Raw genomic sequence first — 23,460 nt, forward strand, 5'->3', positions numbered from 1 at the left:
AGGCTAGAAGCCATCTGATTTTTTTTTTTTTTTTTTGAGATGGAGTCTCACTCTGTCTCCCAGGCTGGCATGATCTCGGCTCACTGCAACCTCCACCTCCCAGGTTCAAGCAATTCCCCTGTCTCAGCCTTCCAAGTAGCCAGGAATATCGGTGCCTGCCACCATACCATACTAATTTTTGTATTTTTAGTAGAGACGGAGTTTCACCCTGTTGGCCAGGCTGGTCTTTTTTTTTTATTATTTTTGTGACATGGTCTCACTCTGTTACTCAGGCTGGAGTGCAATGGTGTGATCTTGGCTCACTGCAACCTCTGCCTCCCAGGTTCAAGCAATTCTTCTGCGTCAGCTTCCCGAGTAACTGGGATCACAGGCATCCATGACCACGCCCGTCTAGTTTTTGTATTTTTAGTAAAGACCAGGTTTCACCATGTTGGCCAGGCTGGTCTTGAACTCCTGACCTCAAATGATCCGCCCGCCTCATGAGCCACCATGCCCAGCCTGCTTTCTGATTTACTAGTCCATGCCAATGTTTATGTTGCTTGGAGTTTTTCTTTTCTTTTCTTTTTTTGAGAGTCTTGCTCTGTCACCCAGGTGGGAGTGCAGTGGTGCGGTCTTTGCTTACTGCTCAGTGCAACCTCCAACTCCTGAATTCAAGTGATTCTCGTGCCTCAGCCTTCCGAGTAGCTGAGACCACAGGTGTGTGCCACCATGTCTGGCTAATTTTTGTATTTTTTGTTGAGACAGAGTTTTACCATGTTGGCTATGCTGGCCTCAAACTCCTGATCTCAGGTGACTTGCCTGCCTCCATCTCCCAAAGGGCTTGGATTATAGGTGTGAGCCACCATGCCTGGCCTGGAGTTTTTCATTTTCATATTTTTCTTCACTTTTTTTTTTTAAGAGATGGAGTCTTGCTATGTTGCCCAGGCTGGTCTCAAACTTGGCCTCAAGCAATCCTCCTGCCTCGGCCTCCCAAAGTGCTAGGATTACACACATGAGCTGCTGTGCCTGACTGACTTTTTATTCTTGCAGAAAATACCATTCCTATCATATTTGTATCTCTAGCAAATTGCAAATGCACAATAAATTCTCTACACACTGGAGAAAAAAATTACTGGACTTATAGTCAAATTCAAATTGATAGGAAGTAACAATGGAGTATATGAATTGACCCTTGTTTTATTTGTCGATAATTATTTATTCACTGTATTCAAATGACAGTTTGGAGTGTCCAACTGAGTAACTTTTCTCCTAATTAATTTGAAATGGGATCTTCCTGACATTTTATTTGGCTATTTCCTCAGTACCAAGGAGATGTATGTTTTTCATATGTGGTCTCTATTTTGTGTTACTCATGGTTTGGTTACTCTGCTAGTTTTTTTTTTTTGAGACAGTCTTGCTTTGTTGCCCAGGCTGGAGTGCAGTGGTGCGATCTTGGCTCACTGCAGCCTCTACCTCCCAAGTTTAAACAATTCTTCTGCCTCAGCCTCCCGAGTTGCTGGGATTACAGACATGCACCACCACACTGAGATAATTTTTGTATTTTTAGTAGAGATGAGTTTCACTATGTTGGCCAGGCTGGTCTCGAATTCCTGACCTCAGGCAATCTGCCCACCTCGGCCTCCCAAAGTGCTGGGATTACAGGCATGAACCACCGTGCCTGACTTCAGAGTCTTTTTTTTTTTTTTTTTTTAAGCGTTCCCCCGTACCTGCTGACTTCAGAGTGTTTCTTAAGGACTGATCATATAGTGACACTCTGCCTAGCATGTAACAAAAGTTCAGACTTTCAGATGAAAAACAGGAGTTAAGCATACACACATTGATTGCATAAACATTTAGGCACACTGAGCCAGTCTTACCACTTAGGTTGCTGGGTGTCCCTTCCAAATTCTCACTTCCTGGATAGCAGCAAAGCATGAATTTTGTGAACAGGCAATTCTAAGGATAAGCAGTGTCAGGCCTACCAGTGTTAAGTCTCTTTTTCACACAAGGTAGTAGGACTTTATTATGAGCAAACAGTACAGATCCACTCTACAGAGGTACAGGATGACTCAAGCAGCTCATTTTACTGCCTGGGCTCACCAAGACTAGAGTTCCTATTGTACTGTTGCTTTACCAAATGGTTAATTCTAGCATCAGAATTGGTTTGTGAAATACTATGTCCCCTGCACACAAATACCAGAGAGTTAATAATCTTTTTCAGAGACCACATTTAGGGGAATTACAGGGCTGAGATATTCTCATTCTCAAGGGTTGGGCTGTCATGCTCCTGTGCCTCACATGAGAGCTTGGAAAAGAGAGAAGTGGGTGGACAAGCTCCTCCTACTGGGGAGTGGCTGGTTGAGAATAATTTCTTCCAAAAACCAGAAAAAGGGATTTTTATGTTTTTGTCCAGAGAGGTACTGCCAAACCCTACAAGTATTTAATCATGGGAAAATTCACCTTCAAAGCAATATAGATATCAATGAATTCCTATTCAGATTGCAGTTGTTAACTTGATTTTCAAAATCAGCAAGGCCCAGGGTTCTTTGTGGTGGTTCTGCAGGAAAGATCTCTTTCTAGCATCTTATATCAGTATGTGTGCAGGTGGATGCCAAAAACTTTGTGCACGTGGATGCTAGTTGAAAAGTATAAGGATTTTGTGAAGTCTAACTTGTCATGACTTTTTCCTTGCACCTAAGCTCTAACTTCCCAATAATGTTCTATCCTCATAAAGTGGCACAGAGAGAACAGGAAAATATGAGTCTGTGATATGTATTACACAAGAAAATTAATACTTTCTGAACGAATATTCTGAATCTGGATACATCCAGTAGCCTGCAGTAGTTTAGGATAATGTGGCCAGCTAGACCATGTTACACATTAGATTTCCACATATTTATCTGTTGGCCTCTCACGTTTAGTGATGGGAATAGAAGGAAGAGCTTGGTAGTGAGGAATGTTCCCGTGAGTAACTCATTTTGGTTTGGTCTGTTGGGTCTAGTGCGGGAGCTCAGTCCCAACCAATGGCTTCATACAAATTGTATTTAACAGGACGAATAATAATATTGTGAATTGGAGAGGGAAATCTTCATTTGGAATGAAAGAAGGAATTGGCAGGGCCGGGCGCGGTGGCTCAAGCCTGTAATCCCAGCACTTTGGGAGGCCGAGGCGGGTGGATCACGAAGTCAAGAGATCGAGACCATCCTGGTCAACATGGTGAAACCCCGTCTCTACTAATACAAAAAATTAGCTGGGCATGGTGGTGCGTGCCTGTGATCCCAGCTACTCAGGAGGCTGAGGCAGGAGAATTGCCTGAACCCAGGAGGCGGAGGTTGCGGTGAGCCGTGATCGCGCCATTGCACTCCAGCCTGGGTAACGAGCAAAACTCCGCCTCAAAAAAAAAAAAAAAAAAGAAGGAATTGGCAAATTTAGGGATTTCCTGCCAGTCCTCGGGAGAGCAAGGCTGGAAAACAGGGTCGTGGATTTGAGATCCTGTTTCCACATGTTTGGAAAATTAAGGGGCAAATCGATGCCCCTAGGGAAAAAGAAGAGACTGGGGACCCCATGGACCACTGCTCCCATGCACGAACCCAACACCCGAGCCGGGATTCCTTCCCCATTATGACCCTCTGTGATCGCAGCACAATCTTGTAAGACGCGGGGCTACGGGCGCGGCACGGGGACTCAGCTTCACAACCCGGAGCGATAGCGGTCAGGCTTGGTTCCAGCTCATCGGGTCTCCCCGGCCCTGGACATTCACCATTTCCCCGCTTCTGCGCTGTCCCCACGCCCTAACTACGACTCCAGCTACCAGTGCGGGTTCCAGAGCGACAGAGGCTGTGGCAGAGCCACCCAGCGACATTAAAGGCAGGAGAGACACAAATCAGAAGGTGCGCAATCCTGTGCACGCGCCATTGTACAGGGCGGCCCCACCCACCGCTCCGGCGGCGTCTCCGATTGGACAGTTTGTGAGGTTCCACCCCCTCTTGCCTGAGTGACAGAGATCAGGTATCTGAGCCGATCCCGCTTCCGCTTTTGTCCCTGAACATGTCCTGCCAGAGACATTTGCATTTCACCAGAACTTTATATGCTAGATATAAAGGTCCTCAGGCCGGACACTGGCGTCTACCTAAAGAATCTTCTCAATGGGGACATAGGTGTGCACGCAGGGAATGGCAGACTGAGTTTCCAGCTAAAGCGAACCCCTTAATGAGCGACCCTTTGAGGGGCAAACCCACAGCAAAAGGGTCCTGGAGGCAAGGCCAGACTTCATCAAGAGAGTCAGATATTCTCCAGTGGACAATGACTTGGCATCAAGCTGCAAGGACATTCAGAACTGTGACCCTATAGGTGCACAGAGACCAGGCAATGTTTACATTTTTAATTTTAAATTTTGTTGTGGGTACACAGTAGGTGTATATATTTATGGGTTACATGAGATATTTTGATATAAGCATGCAATGCATAATAATCACATGGTAAATTGGAAATCCATCAACTCAAGCATTTATCCTTTGTGTTAGAAACAAGCTGATTGTACTCTTTTAGTTATTTTAAAATGTGTAACCAAGTTTTTTTTTGTTGTTTTTTTTTTTGTTTTTACTATAATCACCCTGTTACGCTAGCAAATACCAGGTCTCATTCATTCTTTTTCTTTTCTTTTCTTTTTTAGACAGTCTTGCTCTGTCACCCAGGCTGGAGTGCGGTGGCATGATCTCGGTTCACTGCAACCTCTGCCTCCCAGATTGAAGTGATTCTCCTGCCTCTGCCTCCTGAGTAGCGGAGATTACAGGTGCAAACCACCATGCCGGACTTATTTTTGTATTTTTAGTAGAGACTGGGTTGCACCATGTTGGCCAGGCTCGTCTCAAATTCCTGACCTCAAGTAGTCCACCCACTTCGGCTTCCCAAAGTGCTGGTATTACAGGCGTGAGCCACCATGCGTGGCCCATTCATTCTGTTTTTTGTGGCCATTAACCATCCTCACTTCCCCGTTTCCCCAGTCCCCCAACTACCCTTTCCAGCCTCTTGTTACCATCCTTCTACTTTCTGTCTCCATGAGTTCAATTGTTTTAATTTTTACATGAAGTTTGCCTGTGTCTTGCTTATTTCACTTAATATAATGACCTCTAATTCCATCCAAATTGTTGCAAATGACAGGATCTCATTCTTTTTTTGTAGTTGACTAGTACTCCATTGTGTATTTGGAACTTTTTTTTTTTAATCTATTCATCTGTTGAGGGACGCTGAGGTTGCTTCCAAATCTTGGCGATTGTGAATAATGCTGCAATAAACGTAAGAGTGCAGATATCTCAGATATCTCTTCAATATACTGATTTCCTTTCTTTTGGGTATTTACCTAAAAGTGGCATTGCTGTATCAAATGGCAGCCCTATTTTTATTTTATTTTTTTTGTGGAACGTCCAAACTGTTCTCCATAGTGGTTGTACTAATTTACGTTCCCACCAACAGTGTACGAAGGTTACCTTTTCTCCACATCCTCTGCAGCATTTGTTATTGCCTGACTTTTGGATAAAGGCCATTTTAACAGGAGTGAGATGATATCTCATTGTATAATAGTTTCGATTTGCATTTCTCTGATTATCAATGATGCTGGCCTTTTTGTATACCTGTTTGCCATTTGCATGCCTTCTTTGGAGAAATGTCTTTTCAGATCTTTTGCCTATTTTTGATCCGATTATTAGATTTTCTTTTCCTGTAGACTTTTTTGGGAGTCCTTATATATTCTGCTTTTTTTGTTTGTTTGTTTGCTTAGATGGAGTTTCACTCCTGTTGCCCAGGCTGGAGTGCAATTGTGCAATCTTGGCTCACTGCAACCTCCACCTTCCAGGTTCAAACGATTCTCCTGCCTCAGTCTCCCGAGTAGCTGGGATTACAGGCATTTGCCACCATGCCCAGCTAATTATATATTTTTAGTAGAGATGGGGTTTTCCCATGTTGGTCAGGCTGGTCTCGAACTTTCGACCCCAGGCAGTCCACCCACCTTGGACTCCCAAAGTGTTGGGATTACAGGCATGAGCCACTGCACTTGGCCTATATTCTGGTTATTAATGCCTTGTTAGTTGTGTAGTCTGCAAATATTTTCTCCCATTCTGTAGCTTGTCTTTTCACTTTGTTGTACAGAAGCTCTTTTTTTTTGAGACGGAGTCTTGCTCTTTTGCCAGGCTGGAGTGCAGTGGCACATCTTGGCTCACTGCAACCTCTGTTTCCCGGATTCAAGTGATTCCCCTGCCTCAGCCTCCAGAGTAGCTGGGACTACAGGCGCATGCCACCACACCTGGCTAATTTTTTGTATTTTAGTAGAGTCAGGGTTTCACCATGGCCAGATAGCCTCGATCTCCTGACTGCATGATCCAACCGCCTCGGCCTCCCAAAGTGCTGGGATTACAGGTGTGAGTCACCGCACCCGGCCAGAAGTTTTCAACTTAATGTGACCCCATTTATCTATTTTTGCTTTGGTTGCCTGTGCTTGTAGGGTACTACTCAAGAAATCTTTGCCCACCCCAATGTTCTGGAGAATTTCCCTATATTTTAAAGTTTTAGATTTGAGTGTTTAACTGATTTTGATTTGATTTTTGTATATGGTGAGAGACAGGGGTCTGTTTCATTATTTTGCATATGGATATCCAGTTTTCCCAGCACAATTTATTGAAGAGACTGCCCTTTTCCCAATGTATGTTCTTGGCACCTTTGTCAAAAATAAGTTCACTATAGATGTATGGATTTATCTCTGGGTTCTCTATTCTGTTCCACTGATTTATGTGTCTGTTTTTATGCCAGTATCATGCCATTATGGTTACTGTAACTCTAGTATAATTTAAAGTCAGGTAATGTGACTCCTCCAGCTTTGTTCTTTTTGCTTAGGATAGCTTTGGCTATTCCGGGTCTTTTTTGGTTCCATACACATCTTAGGATGGTTTTTTCTATTTCTGTGAAGAGTGTCGTTGATATTTTGATTGAGATTGCATTAAGTCTCTAGACTTCTTTGGGTAGTATGTGTAAGGTATATTGTCGAGTTAAAATGAGGAAACTGAGACCAGTGTGAGAAAATGAGAATCCAATTTATTCAGCTCCCTGGCGAGGTTCTGTGGTCCGGGAAGGGGCCAGAGAAGTCGCACTGGGCTTCTCAGGGTGTGGGGTTTTATAGGGAGTGGAGGTAATTGATTGGTCTTTAGGGAAACAAAGAGCAGTTTCATTGGTGAGGAGAGTTGATTGATTATTAGGGAAACAAAGAGCAGACAGTTTTATTGGTGAGTTTCATTGGTGAGGGGGTTTGATTGATTACTAGGGAAACAAAGAGCAGAGAGTTTCATTGGTGAGGGAGTTTGATTGATTACTAGGGAAACAAAGAGCAGAGAGTTTCATTGGTGAGGGGAAGTCAAGGTGCTGATGGGGCGAGCTGCCATTGGTTGCCAGGCGGGACTACTGGTGGGCTGACCGGCTGGGGAGGTTAATGTTAAGCTGCCGTTGGACAAATCTTTGGTGGGCCTTTTAAATTTTGAAGGGGTTGAGTGAGGAATGCAGGAGTGGGTGTGTGGAGCCTGCATAGAGAGACCAGATAGGAGTGGGTGTGGGGAGCCAGCATAGAGAGGCCAGCATGGGGAGAGATAAGTATGTCAGCATGGAGAGGCCGGCATGGGGAGAGATAAGTGTGTCCAGTTAACTCCCGGTGAGGCAGCCGGCCTTACAGTATGCACATTTTAACACTATTGATTCTTCCAATGCATGAACACAAGTATCTTTTAATTTTGTGTGTGTGTGTGTCCTCTTTAATTTTTTGTATCAATGTCTTATAGTTTTCATTGTAGATGTGTTTCACTTCTTTGGTTAATTCCTAGGTATTTAATTTTATTTGTAGCTATTATAAATGGGATTACTTTATTGACTTCTTTTTCAGATTATTTGCTGTTGGCATATAGAAATGTTATTGATTTTTGTATGTTGATTTTGTATCCTGCAACTTTACTAAATTGGGTTATCAGTTCTAATAGTTTTTTGGTAGAGTCTTTGTTTTTTTCCAGATATAGTATTATATCATCTGTAAATAAGGATAAATTGCCTTCTTCCTTTCCAATTTGGATGCCCTTTATTTCTTTCTTTTGTCTGATTGCTCCAGCTGGGACTTCCAGTACTATGTTGAATAACAGTGGTGAAAGTGGGCATCCTTGATGTGTTCCCAATCTTAGAGGAAAGGCTTTTAGTTTTCCCCATCCAGTATAATACTAGCTATGGGTCTTTCAAATATGGGTTTTATTATGTTGAAATATGTTCCTTATATACTCAGTTTTTTTTAGGGCTTTTATCATGAAGAGATGTTGAATTTCATTAATTGCTTTTTGACATCCATTGAAATGATCCTATGGTTTTTGTCCTTCATTCTATTGTTATGATGTATTACATTAATTGATTTGCATATGTTGAACCATTCTTGCACCTCTGGGATAAATCCCACTTGGTCATGATGCATTATCTTTTTAATGTGTTGTTAAATTCAGTTTGCTAACATATTGGTGAGGATTTTTGCATCAACATTCATCAATGATAGAGGTCTATAGTTTTCTTTTTTTGATGTGTCTTTGTCTGGTTTTGGTATCAGGGTAATAGTGGCCTTGTAGATTCAGTTTGGAAGTATTCCCTACTCCTATATCTGTGTGCTCTGGTGTTGGGTGCATATATATTTACAATTTTTATATGTTCTTGCTGAATTGACTTGTTTATCATTATGTAGTGACCTTCTTTGAGAGACCAGGCAATGTTTAAAAAAAAAAGGAAAACTTAAAGAACTGTGGCCCTTGTCTACAAACACAGACACTTACCATACCCATTTTAACTTTTACTGTTGATGGCCTTGAGGCTATTGTAAATAATTCTCCTGTGAACATGGGCATACAAATATCTGTTCAAGGCCCTTCTTCAAGTTTTTTGGGTTATATACATACCCAGAAGTGGAATTGTTAGACCATGTGGTAAATGTTTTTAATTTTTTTGAGTAACTGCCACATTGTTCCTGTACTGGCTACCACATTTTATATTCCCAGCAACCATGAACAAGTGTTATAGTGGGCATTTTCACTATTGATGGGGTCCTACGAAGCACAAAGGTTATTTATTTTTATGAGGTCCAAATTATTTGTGTGTGTGTATTTGTATACACACAAATATCAATTTTTGCTTTTGCTATCATATGTAAGAATTTTTTTTCTTTTATTTTGCATAGAGACAAGGGTCTCACTATGTGGCCCAGGCTGATCTCAAACTCCTGACCTCAAGCAGTCCTCCTACTTCGGCCTCCCAAAATACTGGGATTACAGGCATGAGCCACCACACTTGGCTGCATGTATAAGAATTCTTTTTTTTTTTTTTTTGGTGGGGGGATAGAGTCTTACTCTGTCACCCAGGCTGGAGTGAAGTGGCATGATCTTGGCTTACTGCAACCTCTGCCCCCCTGAATTCAAGCAATTCTCCTGCCTCAGCCTCCTGAGTAGCTGAGATTACAGGCATGTGCCACCATGCCCAGCTAATTTTTTGTAGAGATGGGGTTTTGCCATGTTGGCCAGACTGGTCTCAATCTCCTGACCACAGGCGATCCATCTCTCTCAGCTTCCCAAAGTGCTGGGATTACAGGCTTGATCCACTGTGCCTGGCCTTGCAAATATGTAAGAATTCTTTGCCAGATCCACGATTATCAATATTTACCACCTTTTTTTCCTGAGATTGTTATAATTTCACCTCTTATGTTTTGGTCTGTGATCTATTTTGGTGAATTACCATATGTTGGGTGATGTAAGGGTCCAACTTAATTCTTTTACATTTGGCTATCCAGTTGTCTCAGCACCAATTTATGAAAATAATAGTCTTTGCATATTCTTGGCACCATTTTTGAAAGTCATTTGAATATATATATATGTATATATATATGAGTTTATTTCTGGGATTTCAATTCTATTCCATTCATCTCACCTATTTGACATTATAATTTTGCATTTACTGGAGACTGAATGACACAAATTGTAATCAGAAAACCATGGAGTTCTTCTCAGTTTGGAGAAGGGTAATAGTCATCTGCATAGTACAAACCGATGAACAGAGTGGTATCTATCCAAATCCACAATGATTTCCCAGTTTGACACATTGAAAAGAACTATGGATATTTAGAGGGCAATTATCCAAGTTAGAGTTGCGGCAGGCTACAGGCAGAGGGTATCATTTTCATTTTCATCCCAATTTAGTTAAAAATAAGGCATACAGCCAGGCAGGGTGGCTCACATCTATAATCCTAGTGCTTTGGGAGGCAGAGGTGGGTGGATTGCCTGAGCTCAGGAGTTCGAGACCAGCCTGGGCAACACTATGAAACCCCATCTCTCCTAAAATACAAAATAAATTAACGGGTCGTAGCGGCGTGTGCCTATAATCCTAGCTACTTGGGAGCCTGAGGCAGAAGAATTGCTTGAACCTGGGAGGCAGAGGTTGCAGTGAGCCAAAGTTACACCACTGCACTCCAGCCTGGGTGACCGAGTGAGACTCTGTCTCTACAAACAAACAAAAAAAAGATATATTTGACATCTTCAATCTTTCATCCTTTTTTTACAAGAGAAGTCGCTGGGTGATTTTGTTTTAATGATCCACAAAGACCCAAAAGCTCATGAAACTATAGGTATCATTTCCATATGGTAGACCTCCAGCATATGTTAGGAAAGATGAAAAAAAAAAAAGTAACAGCTTTGTGTTTTACTAGAGAGTAATTAATACCTAATTTTGTCCGATATTTCAATGACTTATATGCATATCACTATATGTCATTGGAAATTAATGTGCATAATCATTAATATTTCTTTTTTTCTTTGAGATGGAGGAGTCTCACTCTATTGCCCAGGATGGAATGCAGTGGAGTGATCTCGGCTCACTACGACTTCCACCTCCCAGGTTCAAGTGATTCTCCTGCCTCAGACTCCCAAGTAGCTGGGACTACAGGTGCATGCCACCATGGCCAGCTAATTGTATTTTTAGTAGAGATGGGATTTCACCATGTTGGCCAAGATGGTCTCGATCTCTTGACCTCTTGATCCACTCGCCTTGGCCTCCCAAAGTGCTGGGATTACAGGCATGAGCCACCGCGCCTGGCCGGTCATTATTATTTCATTTGATTAGCCCCATCGAAGCGTCTGTTCTAACTTATGAATGAAAAATTTGAAGTACAGGGAGCACAGTCTTGACTACATTCCTATAGCCCACAATGCTAATGGAATCTCTCTCTCTTTTTTTTTAATTTTTATTTTTGAGATGGAGTCTCAGTCTCACTGTCTCCCAGGCTGGAGTGCAGTGGTGTGATCTTAGCTCACTGCAAACTCCGCTTCCCAGGTTCAAGCGATTCTTCTGCCTCAGCCTCCCTGAGTAGCTGGGACTACAGGCACCCACCACTGTGCCCAGCTAATTTTTGTATATATATATTTTTTTTAGACGGAGTCTTACTCTGTTACCCAGGCTGGAGTGCGGTGGTGCGATCTCAGCTCACTGCTACCTCCGTCTCCCAGGTTCAAGCGATTCTTGTGCCTCAGCCTCCTGAGTAGCTGGGATTACAGGTACATACCCCCCACACCTGGCTAATTTTTGCATTTTTAATAGAGATGGGGTTTCACCATGTTGGTCGAACTGGTCTTGAACTCCTGACCTCATGATTCACCCGCCATGGCCTCCCAAAGTGCTGGGATTACAGGCGTGAGCTACTGCACCCAGCCTCATTTTTGTATTTTTTTAGGGACAGGGTTTCATCATGTTGGCCAGACTGGTCCCGAACTCCTGACCTCATAATCTGCCCTCTGCCACCTCCCAAAGTGCTGGGATTACAGGTGTTAGCCACCGCGCCTGGCCCTGGAATTGCTCAGTTTTGAAGTTGGAATGTGTGCCACCACCTGTCAAAATTTTGGGCACTGTCAAAAATAGAAAACTCAGAACACTGCAGGTGCTGTATAAATGTTTACAAATAAGTCATCAAATTTTAAAAACCGGACTAATAAGACTACTTGGTGTTTCATTTATATGACATTCTGAAAAAGGCAAAGGTATAAGGTTGTATAAGAGAATAGTGGTTAAAAGTGGAGGCGTTTAGTACAATTGGATACTACAAAAGTTTTCTTTTGTGGTGATAAAGTATTCTGTCTTGATTATTGTGCTATCATATACATTTATGTAAACTAATAGAAGTATAAAATAGTATGTGTGTATGTTAAAAACATGAAATTCCAATTACTTGAAGGGTAAGTTAGGAGGCTCACTTGAGCCTGGGAATTCTGGGCTTGGCGTGCTGTGCCTATGGGGTGTCTGCACTAAGTTTGGCATCACCATAGTGACCTCCCTGGAACAGGGGACCACCAGGTTCCCTAAGGAGGAGTGAACCCACCCAGGTTGGAATGGAACATCAAAACTCCCATGCTGATCAGCAGTGGGATTGTGCCTGTGAATAGCCACTGCACTCTCGTCTGAGCAATATATTGAGACCCTGTCTCTTAAAAAAAGAAAAGAAACAATTAGGCTTTCATGTGTCAAGTGAAAACTTAAATGCTCCTGGGCTGGGCATGGTGGCTCACACCTGTAATACCAGAATTTTGGGAAGCTGAGGCAGGAGGAGCATTTGAGGCCAAGAGTTTAAGAACAGCCTGGGCACATAGTGGGATGCCTGTCTCTACAAAAAGTTTTAAAAAATTAGTTGGGCGTGATGGTACATGCTTATAATCCCAGCTACTTGGAGCTAAGGCAGGAGGATTGCTTAAGCCCAGGAATTCGATGTTACAGTGAGCTATGATCACACTACTGTACTCCGGCCTGGGCGACAGAGTGAGACCCCGTCCCTGCAAACAACAACAAAACAACAACTTGACAACTTAAATGCTCCTGGTTTACAAATCTTGATTTTTAGGTGTGCAGCACCTTTCTACTTTTTTCCACCACTTTGGAATACTTCTTAGGAAGAAAAGAAGAGCAGAGAAGGAAGGACTCATGCCTCAACAGGCTTTTCTTTTCTTTTTTTTTTTTTTTTTTAAGATGGAGTCTTGCACTGTTGCTCAGACTGGAGTGCAATGGTGAGATCTTGGCTTACCGCAACCTTTGCCTCCCAGGTTCATGCAGTTCTCCTGCCTCAGCTTCCCAAGTAGCTGGGATTACAGGCACACACCACCATACCGACTGATTTTTTTGTATTTTTAGTAGAGATGGGGTTTCACTATGTTGCCAGACTAGGTCTTGAACTCCTGACCTCGTGATCCACCTGCCTCAGCCTCCCAAAGTGCTGGGATTACAAGTGTGAGCCACCGTGCCCAGCCTTAACAGGCTTCTCTTAGAACCTAATGTGAAGTTAGGATATACCTTTTAGGCCTGTCTTAGTCTGTTTTGTGTTGGTATAGCAGAGTACCATGGACTGGGTCATTTATGAAAAAAGAATTTTTAAAATTCTAAAAAGTACCAAAAAATTAGCTGGGCATGATGGTATGCGCCTGTAGTCCCAGCTATTGGGGGAGGCTGAGGCAAAAGAATCGCTTGAACCCAGAAAGTGGAGGTTGCATTGAGCCAAGATTGTGCTACTCCATTCCAGCCTGGGTGACGTAGGGAGTCTCAAAAAAAAAAAAAGGAAGAAGAATTACTTGATTTTTAAAATTTTTACAGACAGGAAATAAATATTAAAGTTTTGTGATAATGGTGGAAGGAACATGAAGTTGGACCAGGCCAAATTTACAGATATGGGTCCACTAAGCAGAGATTCTTTTCTTTTTCTCCCTGAGATAGATTCTCACTCTGTCACCCAGGCATGAGAGCAGTGGCGTCATCACAGCTCACTGCAGCCTTTAACTCCTGAGCTCAAGAGATCCTCCCCACTCAGCCTCTGGAGTAGCTGGGACTACAGGTGCACACCACCACACCTGGCTAATTTTTTAATTTTTATTTTCTGTAGACATGGGTTTTAGCTATGTTGCCCGGCCTGGTCTCAAACTCCTAGCCTCGAGCAATTTGCCCACCTCAGTCTCCCTATAATCCTCAGTGCTGGAATGATAGGCATGAGCCACTGCACCCAGCTAGTAAGCAGACATTCTGCATTTAATATTGTAGCTCATGGATTTATAAAGGGCTCTAAGAGTCTGCTTGGTTGGTTGGTTGGTTGAAACATGGACAAAAGGTGGCCAACAATAAATGAACCTAAAATGCTGAAGCTGCTTCATTTGCTGTAGAATAAGGGATGCAAAGACTTAGGGGTATTGGGATGTTAGAGTGGATTTGCCATTTACAACCCATGCACCAGCCCTGGGAAGGTCCAAAAGACACACCTTTTACCACAACTATAAGAAGTGAATTAGTGAAGGAGGCCCCAGCAGGCTTGAAGTGCTGTGTGTTTGCACTTCTATGTAGGCCATAATTTTTTGTTTTAAGAGTTGGGATCTTGTTCTGTCACCCAGGTTAAAGTGCAGTGGTGCCATTATACCTCACTGAAGCCTTGAATTCCTATACTCAAGTGAACCTCCTGCCTTAGCCCTCCCAATTAGCTGGGACTAGAGGTATACGCCACTATACTTGGTTAAGTGGCTTTTTAAACATAGGCAGAGCCTGTGGCATTCCAGTTATCTCTGACCCACAAGGCTTTCTGGCTGGCTTCATATGCTCCCGTCTGCAAAGACCCTCCCGAATCTTGTGAGCAGAGGTTGCATTCCTTCCCAGAGTTTTTACATAACCCCTCTTTGTGAGACCCTCACGCACTCTATGTTGGGAAGAGATGTGTGACCAAAGCAGTTTTTCCAGCTGTGCAACCACACACAGCGTTCCACGGTTATAGCGCTCCCAGATGGTCTTTCCTATAGGCCCCCTGTTACTGCTTGATCTCTGCTTTTACTGCACCATAGTTTGGAGTTTTTTTTAAATTCAGTATTTGATCCGTGGTACAAATCTCAGTGTATAAAAAGCAAAGCAAGCTTGTAATCATTTAACTGTAACACAGGTCTGCCCCTGGCCATCTCTTCCTACCACAAGCCATAAAAACTAATGGCTCTTAATATTTTTCCAAAGAAATTAACTGACTCAAAAGAGCATGAAAAGTCTAAGCCAAAGGGCACTCTCAAGAAAGTGAAGAAAGAAGTAAAAATTGGCCGGCACAGTGGTTCATACCTGTAATCCCAGCACTTTGGGAGGCTGAGGTGGGTGGATCACCTGAGGTCAGGAGTTCGAGATCAGCCTGGCCAACATGGTGAAACCCCATCTCTACTAAAAATAGAAAAATTAGCGGAATGTGGTGGTAGGTGCCTATAATTCCAGCTACTCAGGAGGCTGAGACAGGAGAATTGCTTGCACTCAGGATGGGGAGGTTGCAGTGAGCTGAGACTGCCATTTTACTCTAGCCTGGGCAACAAGAGGAAAACTCCAACTCAAAAAAAAAATTTTTTTAGGGGGGAGGGGGAAGGGATCTGCAGGTGTCATATCCAAAATATCAAACACTGATTTAAGAAATTATTATTTCTGAGACAGAATGTCTCTCTGTCCCTCAAGATGGAGTACAGTGGCCCGATCTCAGCTCACTGCAATCTTCGCTTCCCAGGTTCAAGCAAGTCTCCTGTCCCAGTCTCCTGAGTAGCTAGGATTAAAGGCATGTGCCACCACACCTGGCTAATTTTTGTATTCTTTGTAGAGACGGGCTTTTACCATGTTGGCCAGGCTGGTTTCAAACTCCTGACCTTGTTATCTGCCTGCTTCAACCTCCCAAAGTGCTGGGATTACATGTGTGAGCCACCACGTTGGCTAAGAAATTATTTCTTTAAGGTGGGCATGCTAGTGCACACCTGTAGTCCCACTTATTCAGGAGGCTGAAGCTGGAGGATCACTTGAGCCCAGGAGTTTGAGTCCAGCCTGGGTAACATAACAAGACTCCATCTTTAAAAAAAAAAAAAAGTAGAAAAATGAACAGAGCCTGAGAAATATGCACAACCCTATTTAGCTCACCAGTATGTGTATAATAGTGAGGAAGGACACTCAGGCATCTCCCCCTTGACTTCCACACTGCATTTCAATAGAAGAAAAGGCTGGCCAACTGGCGCCTCCTAAATCACCTTCCTATAAGATAGCAGGCTGGTATGGGGGAATGTCTCTGGAAGACACTGTTTTTACTAAAACAAGATCAAACCCCCACCCTACTCCTCCATCCAGAGACCAGAAATCTTTCACATGTAATTCCTAAAACTGTGAACCCAAGACCCTTTCACATGTACCTAAAACTGTAAACCCAAGACCCTTTCATATGTGATTTCCAAAGCTGTAAACCCAAGACCCTTTCACTTGTAATTTCTAAGGCCGTAAACCTAAGATCCTTTCACATGTAGTATCTAGAGTGTAAGCCTATATAAAGGCAGAGCTTCTCTTTGTTAGGGGAGCTTGGCCATTTGGACAAAACATAAAGCCTTGCTCCTGGGCCATAATAATAAAACCCCTTCCTTTTCTAGTTCGGTGTCTGAGAGGTCTCTTTCTCTCGATCCTGCTTCAATAGAATTACCCAAAGGAGAGGAGAAGAGTCTGGCAGCTCTTCAGGGATTAAAGATAGAATTACCATGTAACCCATCAATTCCACTCCTAAGTGTATTCCCAAGCAAAATGAAATTGTATGTCTACAGAAAAACTTGTACATGGATGTTTATAGCAACCTTATTATTTACAGCCAAAAGGTAGAAACAAACCAAATGCCTATTAATGGTTGAATGGATAAACAAAATTCGCTATATCCATACAATGAAATATTGTTTCACTATAAACAACAAATGAAGTATTGATACAAATTTCAATGTCAATGTACCTTAGTTTTGCTAAGTGAATGAAGTTAATCACAAAGAACACATAGTATATGATTCCATTCCAAGTCTAAAATGGGAAAGCTATATAGCAACTGGAAAGTAAATTAGTGTTTGCTTAGGACAGAGGCTTGGAGGAGGAGGATGCGAAGATAGGACAGTGACAGCTAAAGGCTACAGGGGTTTCCTTTTACCCTCCCTCCCTTCTCCCTTCCTCTCCTCTCCCTCTCTCCCTCCTTCCCTCCTCCCTCCCTCCTTCCTTTCTTCCTACCTTCCTTCCTTCTGACAGGGTCTCACTTTGTCACCCAGGCTGGAGTGCAGGATCACAGTTCACTGTAGCCTTGACCTCCTGGGTTCAAATGATCCCCTGGCCTCAGCCTCCCCAATAGCTGGGACTACAGGTGTGCACCACCATGCCTTGCTAATTAAAATTTTTTGTAGAGATGGGGCAGGGGGTCTCACTCTATTGCCCAGGCTAGTCTTGAACTCCTGGGCTCAAACAGCCTTCCCACCTTAGTTTCCTAAAGTACTGGGACTACAGGTGTGAGCCATCATGCCCAGCCCCTTGGTAGTTTTGGTCCAATATCTTAAGTATATTGAGTTTCCTGGTACCTCCCAAATTTACATATCCTTTTGTGTTTTCTTTAATAATCTCAGTGAAAATACAGTTAATTACCTTCAATTAACTCCTATTAATCTCAGTGAAAATAGGAATTAATTAGGGGCTGGTCGAGGTGTCTCACGTCGGTAATCCTAACACTTTGGGACACTAAGGCCAGCAGATCGTTTGAGCCCAGGACTTTGAGATCAGCCTGGGCAAAATAGTGAGACCCAGTTTCTACAAAATAAAAATAAAAAGAGAGAAAGAAATTAGTCAAGCATGGTGGCACGTGCCTGAGGTTCCAGCTACTCAAGTGGCTGAGGTGGGAGGATTGCTTGAGCCCAGAAGGTCGAGGCTGCAGTGAGCTCTGATGGCACCACTGCATTCCAGGCTGAGGGACAAAGAGGAGTCCTGTCTCAAAAACGAAAACCACAAACCAAACCATCATAAAGGACCCACAAAAGTTCTGTAGGGACACAGTAAAAAATTGGTCCAAAATACCCTTCCATTGTGAAGTGTGCACCTCACAGTTTTACTGAACACATAGTTTTGGGTTGAACTGAAAATAATTCCTCACCGGGCATGGTGGTTCATGCCTGTAATCTCAACACTTTGGGAAGCCAAGGAGGATCGCTTGAGCCCAGGAATTGGAGACCAGCCTGTGCAACGTATGAGACCCCCCAACCCAACTGCCCATCTCTACCAAAAGAGGAAAAAAAAAAAAGGAACTCCTTCTCTCGACTAGGGCTGTGGGGTCCAAACTTCCCACTAAAGCAAAGTGTGAGGGGAGGGAAGGGTTGGATGATGGCCTCAGCTTGTCAGTTAAAGATTAAAACGTAGTTAGTCAGACTCTTCGTTAGGTATGATGAGGTCACTCTAAGTGTCAGTATTTGTAAACAAGAGTCAGAAGTCCATGGCCTCCAGCCTTATGCTAACTGTGGGAGCATAAGGCTGTGTGTGGGAGCATATGCTAAGTGTGGGAGCATCTGACCCTCCAGCTCCAGTCTGGCATGGCCCGGGCGCCCTTTTTACTGTGGACAAAGAGCCTCTCTTTATCTGGAAACTGAGTCTGGAATTTCCTGCGCTGTGCACGCTTGTGTCTTCGCGCTCAGAAGGAGCTGCGGGAGACACCAGTGCCGGACCCCAGGTACTTTGACAAATTCTTCTTAGATGCAAATATTGGTGGCAGCGGGGCAGATTCCTGACCCCGAGCAATGCAGAGTGCTTAGAGACGCGACTTTCCGGCCAGCTGTCACTCAGGCAAAAAAGACGGGTCCAAGTGTGCAATGTCCAATCAGGGGCGCCGCCGGGAAGGCCGGCCGAGGCGACGCTGCGCAAACGGCGACGTCGCTACCAGCCGCTGCGCTCCGCTTTGAGGTCTCCTCACCCGAAAAGGGCCTCAGGTGGAGTTGGGACCTGTGCTGGCCGCGGGAGAGGTAGGCAGGACACCAGGACATCCCAGAGTCTGGGGAATGGTGAGTGTGCGGGGCTGGGCGTCTTGAGATGGGGGAGAGGGTTTGGTTGGAACCGGCCAGATCTGGCTGTGGTGAGACCCGGGCCTCCCCGCTGTTGTCTCCGGGTCTGAGGATCCGAGTTCCCCTGGTGCAGCTCGGCCCTCGGTCTCCTCGGCCTCAGGGTGGGGCTGGGCCGGCAGCCGGGATCCCGGGCGTCCTGTCCCCAGCCCCGGAGCCCTCTCTGGGCAGCTCCGCACCCGCAGCCCCGCGTCTCCCCAGATTGTGCGGGGGCCACGGGAGAGTCATGGGGGAAATCCCGCCTCGGGCGTGGAGTTCGTCCGTGGGAAGAGCAGTGTTGTGTGGGGTCCCAAGTACCTCTTTTATTCCCAAGGGAGGACTCGTTTCTCAAGGTTTCCAAGTGTATGGGAAGCCGGATCTCAAATCCACGACCCTGTTCTCCACAGCCTGGCTCTTCCGAGGGCTGAGACTAAATCCCTAAATTTCTAGATCTCTCTCAAATGACAATGTCTTCTCTCCACTTCACAACGTCGTTTATCAACTGTTCGTCTTCCAAGGGGGCATTTCAACCAGACGTAGTATTTTAATTATCCTTTTTGTGCAGAGGAATGGATGGTTCTTTTTAAAAGATTTAATTTATACTTTTGGATATTTACGTAAGAGAAAAACAGAGGAGAAGGACCTGAAGCTACCTCTTGTAAAATTCTTGTGCCTCTCTTCCCAGTTATCTCTATGGGATCTGACATCTTATGGGAACTCCTTTGGGTTGAGTGTCTTTTTTGGAAACTTTTCTGGGAGATCTGTCCTTTCTAGCTCAGCACTTCCCCTCTCTGGGTTTGTCACCTTGAAAAGATTTACTCACTTAATTGATTCTCAAAAATTGTAAAATGTAAGTAATTAGGAGATCTACAGCCCAGCCAACAAGGCGAAACCCCGTCTCTCTTAAAAATACAAAAAATTAGCCGGGCGTGGTGGTGCATGCCTGTAATTCTGGCTATTGAGACTGAGGCAGGAGAATCGCTTGAACCCGGGAGGCAGAGGTTGCAGTTGAGCTGAGATTGCGCCACTGTACTCTGTTCTGGGCAACATAGTTAGACTCTGTCTCAAAAAAATAAAAATAAAAATTTTAATTTAAAAAATAACAATAAAATAAAATAAAAGAGACCTTGAGAGAGGATGTAAAATATTTCCAAAGAGGCAAGAAAGAGATGGATTTCAGAAAATAATAAAATATCCAGCTGGAAGCGGTGGCTCACGCCTGTAATCCCAGCACTTTGGGAGGCTGTCAGGAAGGTCACTTGAGCACAGGAGTTCAAGACGGGCCTAGGTAACATAGAGAGACCTCATCTCTACTAGAAATCAAAAAAATTAGCTGGATGTGACGGCCTGCACCTGTAGTCCCAGCTACTTGGGAGGCTGAGGTGGGAGGATTGCTTGAACCCAGGAGGTTGAGGCTGCCGTGAGCCTTGATGGTGCCACTGCACTCCAGCCTGAGCAAGGTCTCACACCTTGTCTCAAAAATAAATAAATAAATAATAAAATACCCAGTATTATATTGCATTTATTAAAAATTCTTGTTTCTCTTTTTTTCTTCAGAGCATGTGTAGCAAGTTCCTCAGGTCTGTTCTTTCCTTTTGGGTGATTTCAAATGAAATTCCATTCTAGGCCCAAGTCATCTACCTGCCTCAGCCTCCCCTTTGATTTCTTCAAACACTAGGTTTGTCTCATTTAAGTATCAGTAGTGGTCCAGGTCACTTGACTGGAAAGCAAAGAGGACTGAGGTCAGTGACTCTAAGCTAAGGCCATTCCTTGAGTCTGCCAAGGATACATGTAATCGAAGGTCCAGTTGTTTCTTCCTAGGGAGCCTCCCCTGCAGGTATCCTACCTACTCACACCTACTGTGGACGGAGCCCTTTGTACTGAGAGAAGCTGCTGAGCACTGGAAAGATGGCCATCTGAATGCACCTTGGGGGATTGGCTGAACCGAGTGATGCCCTTTCCTGAGGGCGTAATTGTGGTTTTCTTGGGCCTGTTTTCAGACGTTAGGTTTGAGTTTTGCATCTGTTGTGTAGGTCCACTCAGTGTAATTTTTCCATAGTGAGAAAGTCTATGAAGGCCAGGAGATCTGTCTCCTGGACACAGGATTAATGAATTGGGGAGTTCATTTGGGTCAGAACCCTAATCTCAATCCAGTTGAGTTTCTTCACTTATGAGAATTGAAGGGATGATTTTCCTGTCACCAGGGGCGAGGGAGTGTGTGGAGTTCCCAAAGTTCATTCCTTTGTCTGCTCAGGTGCCCCTGCCCTCTGTCACCAGGGACTGTCTCACTCTAAAGCTTGTTGCCCAATAGCAAGAATGTGGGCTCTAAGCTTGTGTGTGTGTTTAGCCTTCAGAGTGTGGGTTTTCCTTCTGAATTGTGGAGAAGCAGGCTGTGAGCTGATTTGAGAGAGGGAGAGAGAGGAAGTGTGTATGTGTATGTGTGTGTCTGTTTTACACATGGGTTCTCACTATGTTGGCCAGACTGGTCTCAAACTGCTGGCCTCAAACAGTCCTCCCACCTTGGCCTCCCAAAGTGTTGGGATTACAAGTGTGGTTTTCTTGCCTTTCCCTTTCCCTTCATCCTTTCTTCCTTGTTTTTTTTAAGTCAGGGTTTTGCTCTGTCACCCAGACTGGAGTGCAGTGGTGTGATCATAGCTAACTGTAACCTCAAACACCTCTCTTGGCTCAAACAATCCTCCCACCTCAGTTTCCCAAGTACCTAGGACTACAGGTATGCACTGTCACACCTGGCTAATTTGTGAATTTTTTGTAGATCCTCACTATGTTGTCCAGATTGGTATTTTCTTTTTCCCCCTTTGGATTCCTTTATTTGCTATTACCACAGCTGAATTCTAGTTTTTGTTAACACTTTTTAATGTTATTCCATATGTGAGTGTGTAAGATTTTGTTTCTTGGGTCTGAAAATGTAAATTGATTGAAAGATATGATGCAACTAAGGCAAGAAAATTCTGAAACTGGGCTGGGCATGGTAGCTCACGCCTGTAATCTCAGCACTTTTGGAGGCCGAGACAGGGGGATCACTTGAGGTCAGGAGTTCGAGACCAGCCTGGCCAACTCGATGAAACCCTGTCTCTACTAAAAATACAAAAATTAACCAGGCGTAGTGGTGGATGCCTGTAATCCCAGCTACTTGGGAGCCTGAGGCAGGAGAATTGCTTGAACCTGGGATGAGGAGGTTGCAGTGAATCGAGACTGTGCACTGAACTCCAGCCTGGGTGACAGAGCAAGACTCTATCTCAAAAAAAAAAAAAAAAAAGAAAGAAAATTCTGGAACCAAACAGAATATTTGTTCCTTTTAGGCAAGAGAAGTTCAAGATAAGAGATGGGGAGTTTACGTTCTCAGAGACATTTTTCATTTTTAGATCAGTTTTCGTATATGCATGTCATAGAGTACTTTGAAATTTAAAAGAGGCCAGGCATTGTGACTCATGCCTGTAATCCCATGACTTTGGGAGGCTGAAGCAGATGGACTGCTTGAGCCCAGGAGTTTGAGACCAGCGTGGGCAACATAGGGAAACCCTGTCTCTACAAAAAAAAAAAAAAAAAAAAAAAAAAAAAAATTAGTCAGTTGTGGTAATTTTTTAGCTGGTGTAGTCCCAGCTACTCAGGAAGCTGAAATAGGAGGATCCCTTGAGCCTGGGAGGCAGAGGTTGCAGTCAGCCAAAATTGAGTCACAGAGCTTCATCCTGGGCGACAGATTGAGATCCTGTCTCAAAAAAACAGAAAAAGACCCTAAAAGTCCATACTATTCCTATCGCAAATGAATTTCCATTGGAACTAAAAGGAAAATGGAATTGAACTTCTTTTTTTTTGACAAGAGTCTTGCTTTGTCATCCAGACTGGAGTACAATGACGTGATCTTGTTTCACTACAACCTCCACTTCCTAGGTTCAACCAATTCTCTTGCCTTAGCCTCCCAAGTAGCTGAGATTACAGGCGCCTGCCACCATGCCTGGCTAATTTTTTGTATTTTTAGTAGAGATGGGGTTTTACCATGTTGGCCAGACTGGTCTTGAACTCCTAATCTCGTGATCCACCCACCTTGGCCTCCCAAAGGGCTGGGATTACAGGCGTGAGCCACCGTGTCCGGCTACATAGAAAATTTTAAATCAAATTTTAAAAAGCAAAAGTAAGTTGACCAAATGAAGATTATTAAGTAGTAAAATATGGCTATTTAAGTTTAGCTGTTTATTTGAAAGAAATCATGGATTTGGAAGTTAAAAAAAAAATCACAATAGTTAAGTCTAACTTGAAAAGACTCACTGCCAGCGTATCCTGGTCCACCCTAGGCCAGGGCACTTGCTCCAGCCACACCCAAATACTCACTTTTGATAATTTCTTTTTTTTTTTTTTTTTTGGGGATGGGGTCTTGCTCTGTTGCCCAGGCTGGGGTGCAGTGGTAGGATCATAGCTCATTGCAGTGTCAACCTCCTGGGCTCAAGGGATCTTCCCACCTCAGCCTCTTCAGTAGCTGGGACTACAGGTGTGTGCTGCCACTCCAAGATAATTGTTTAAT

The 23,460-nt window shown here is 43.9% G+C and overlaps 1 protein-coding gene across 4 annotated transcripts in view; it reads left to right on the plus strand.

Moving 5' to 3' along the window:
- ZNF709 (zinc finger protein 709) overlaps positions 1-23,460 on the plus strand; it is a 49,766-nt gene that overhangs the window by 10,770 nt on the left and 15,536 nt on the right. For 3 of the 4 annotated variants that reach the window (XM_064381816.1, XM_064381813.1, XM_064381814.1), the window contains exon 1: positions 18,768-18,887. The exons of the other annotated variant lie outside the window; for it this stretch is intronic. Coding sequence is in view for 2 of the 3 variants with exons in the window: in XM_064381813.1 (XP_064237883.1) it covers positions 18,885-18,887 (3 nt within the window). In the remaining variant the exon portion in view is untranslated. Of the gene's footprint in view, positions 1-18,767; positions 18,888-23,460 lie in introns of those variants that run through there. 4 annotated transcript variants of the gene reach the window in all.

This window comes from Aotus nancymaae, unplaced genomic scaffold (genome assembly GCF_030222135.1).
Source record: "Aotus nancymaae isolate 86718 unplaced genomic scaffold, 86718_ANA_hifiasm-v0.15.2.pri h1tg000028l, whole genome shotgun sequence".
Classification (NCBI taxonomy): domain Eukaryota; kingdom Metazoa; phylum Chordata; class Mammalia; order Primates; family Aotidae; genus Aotus; species Aotus nancymaae.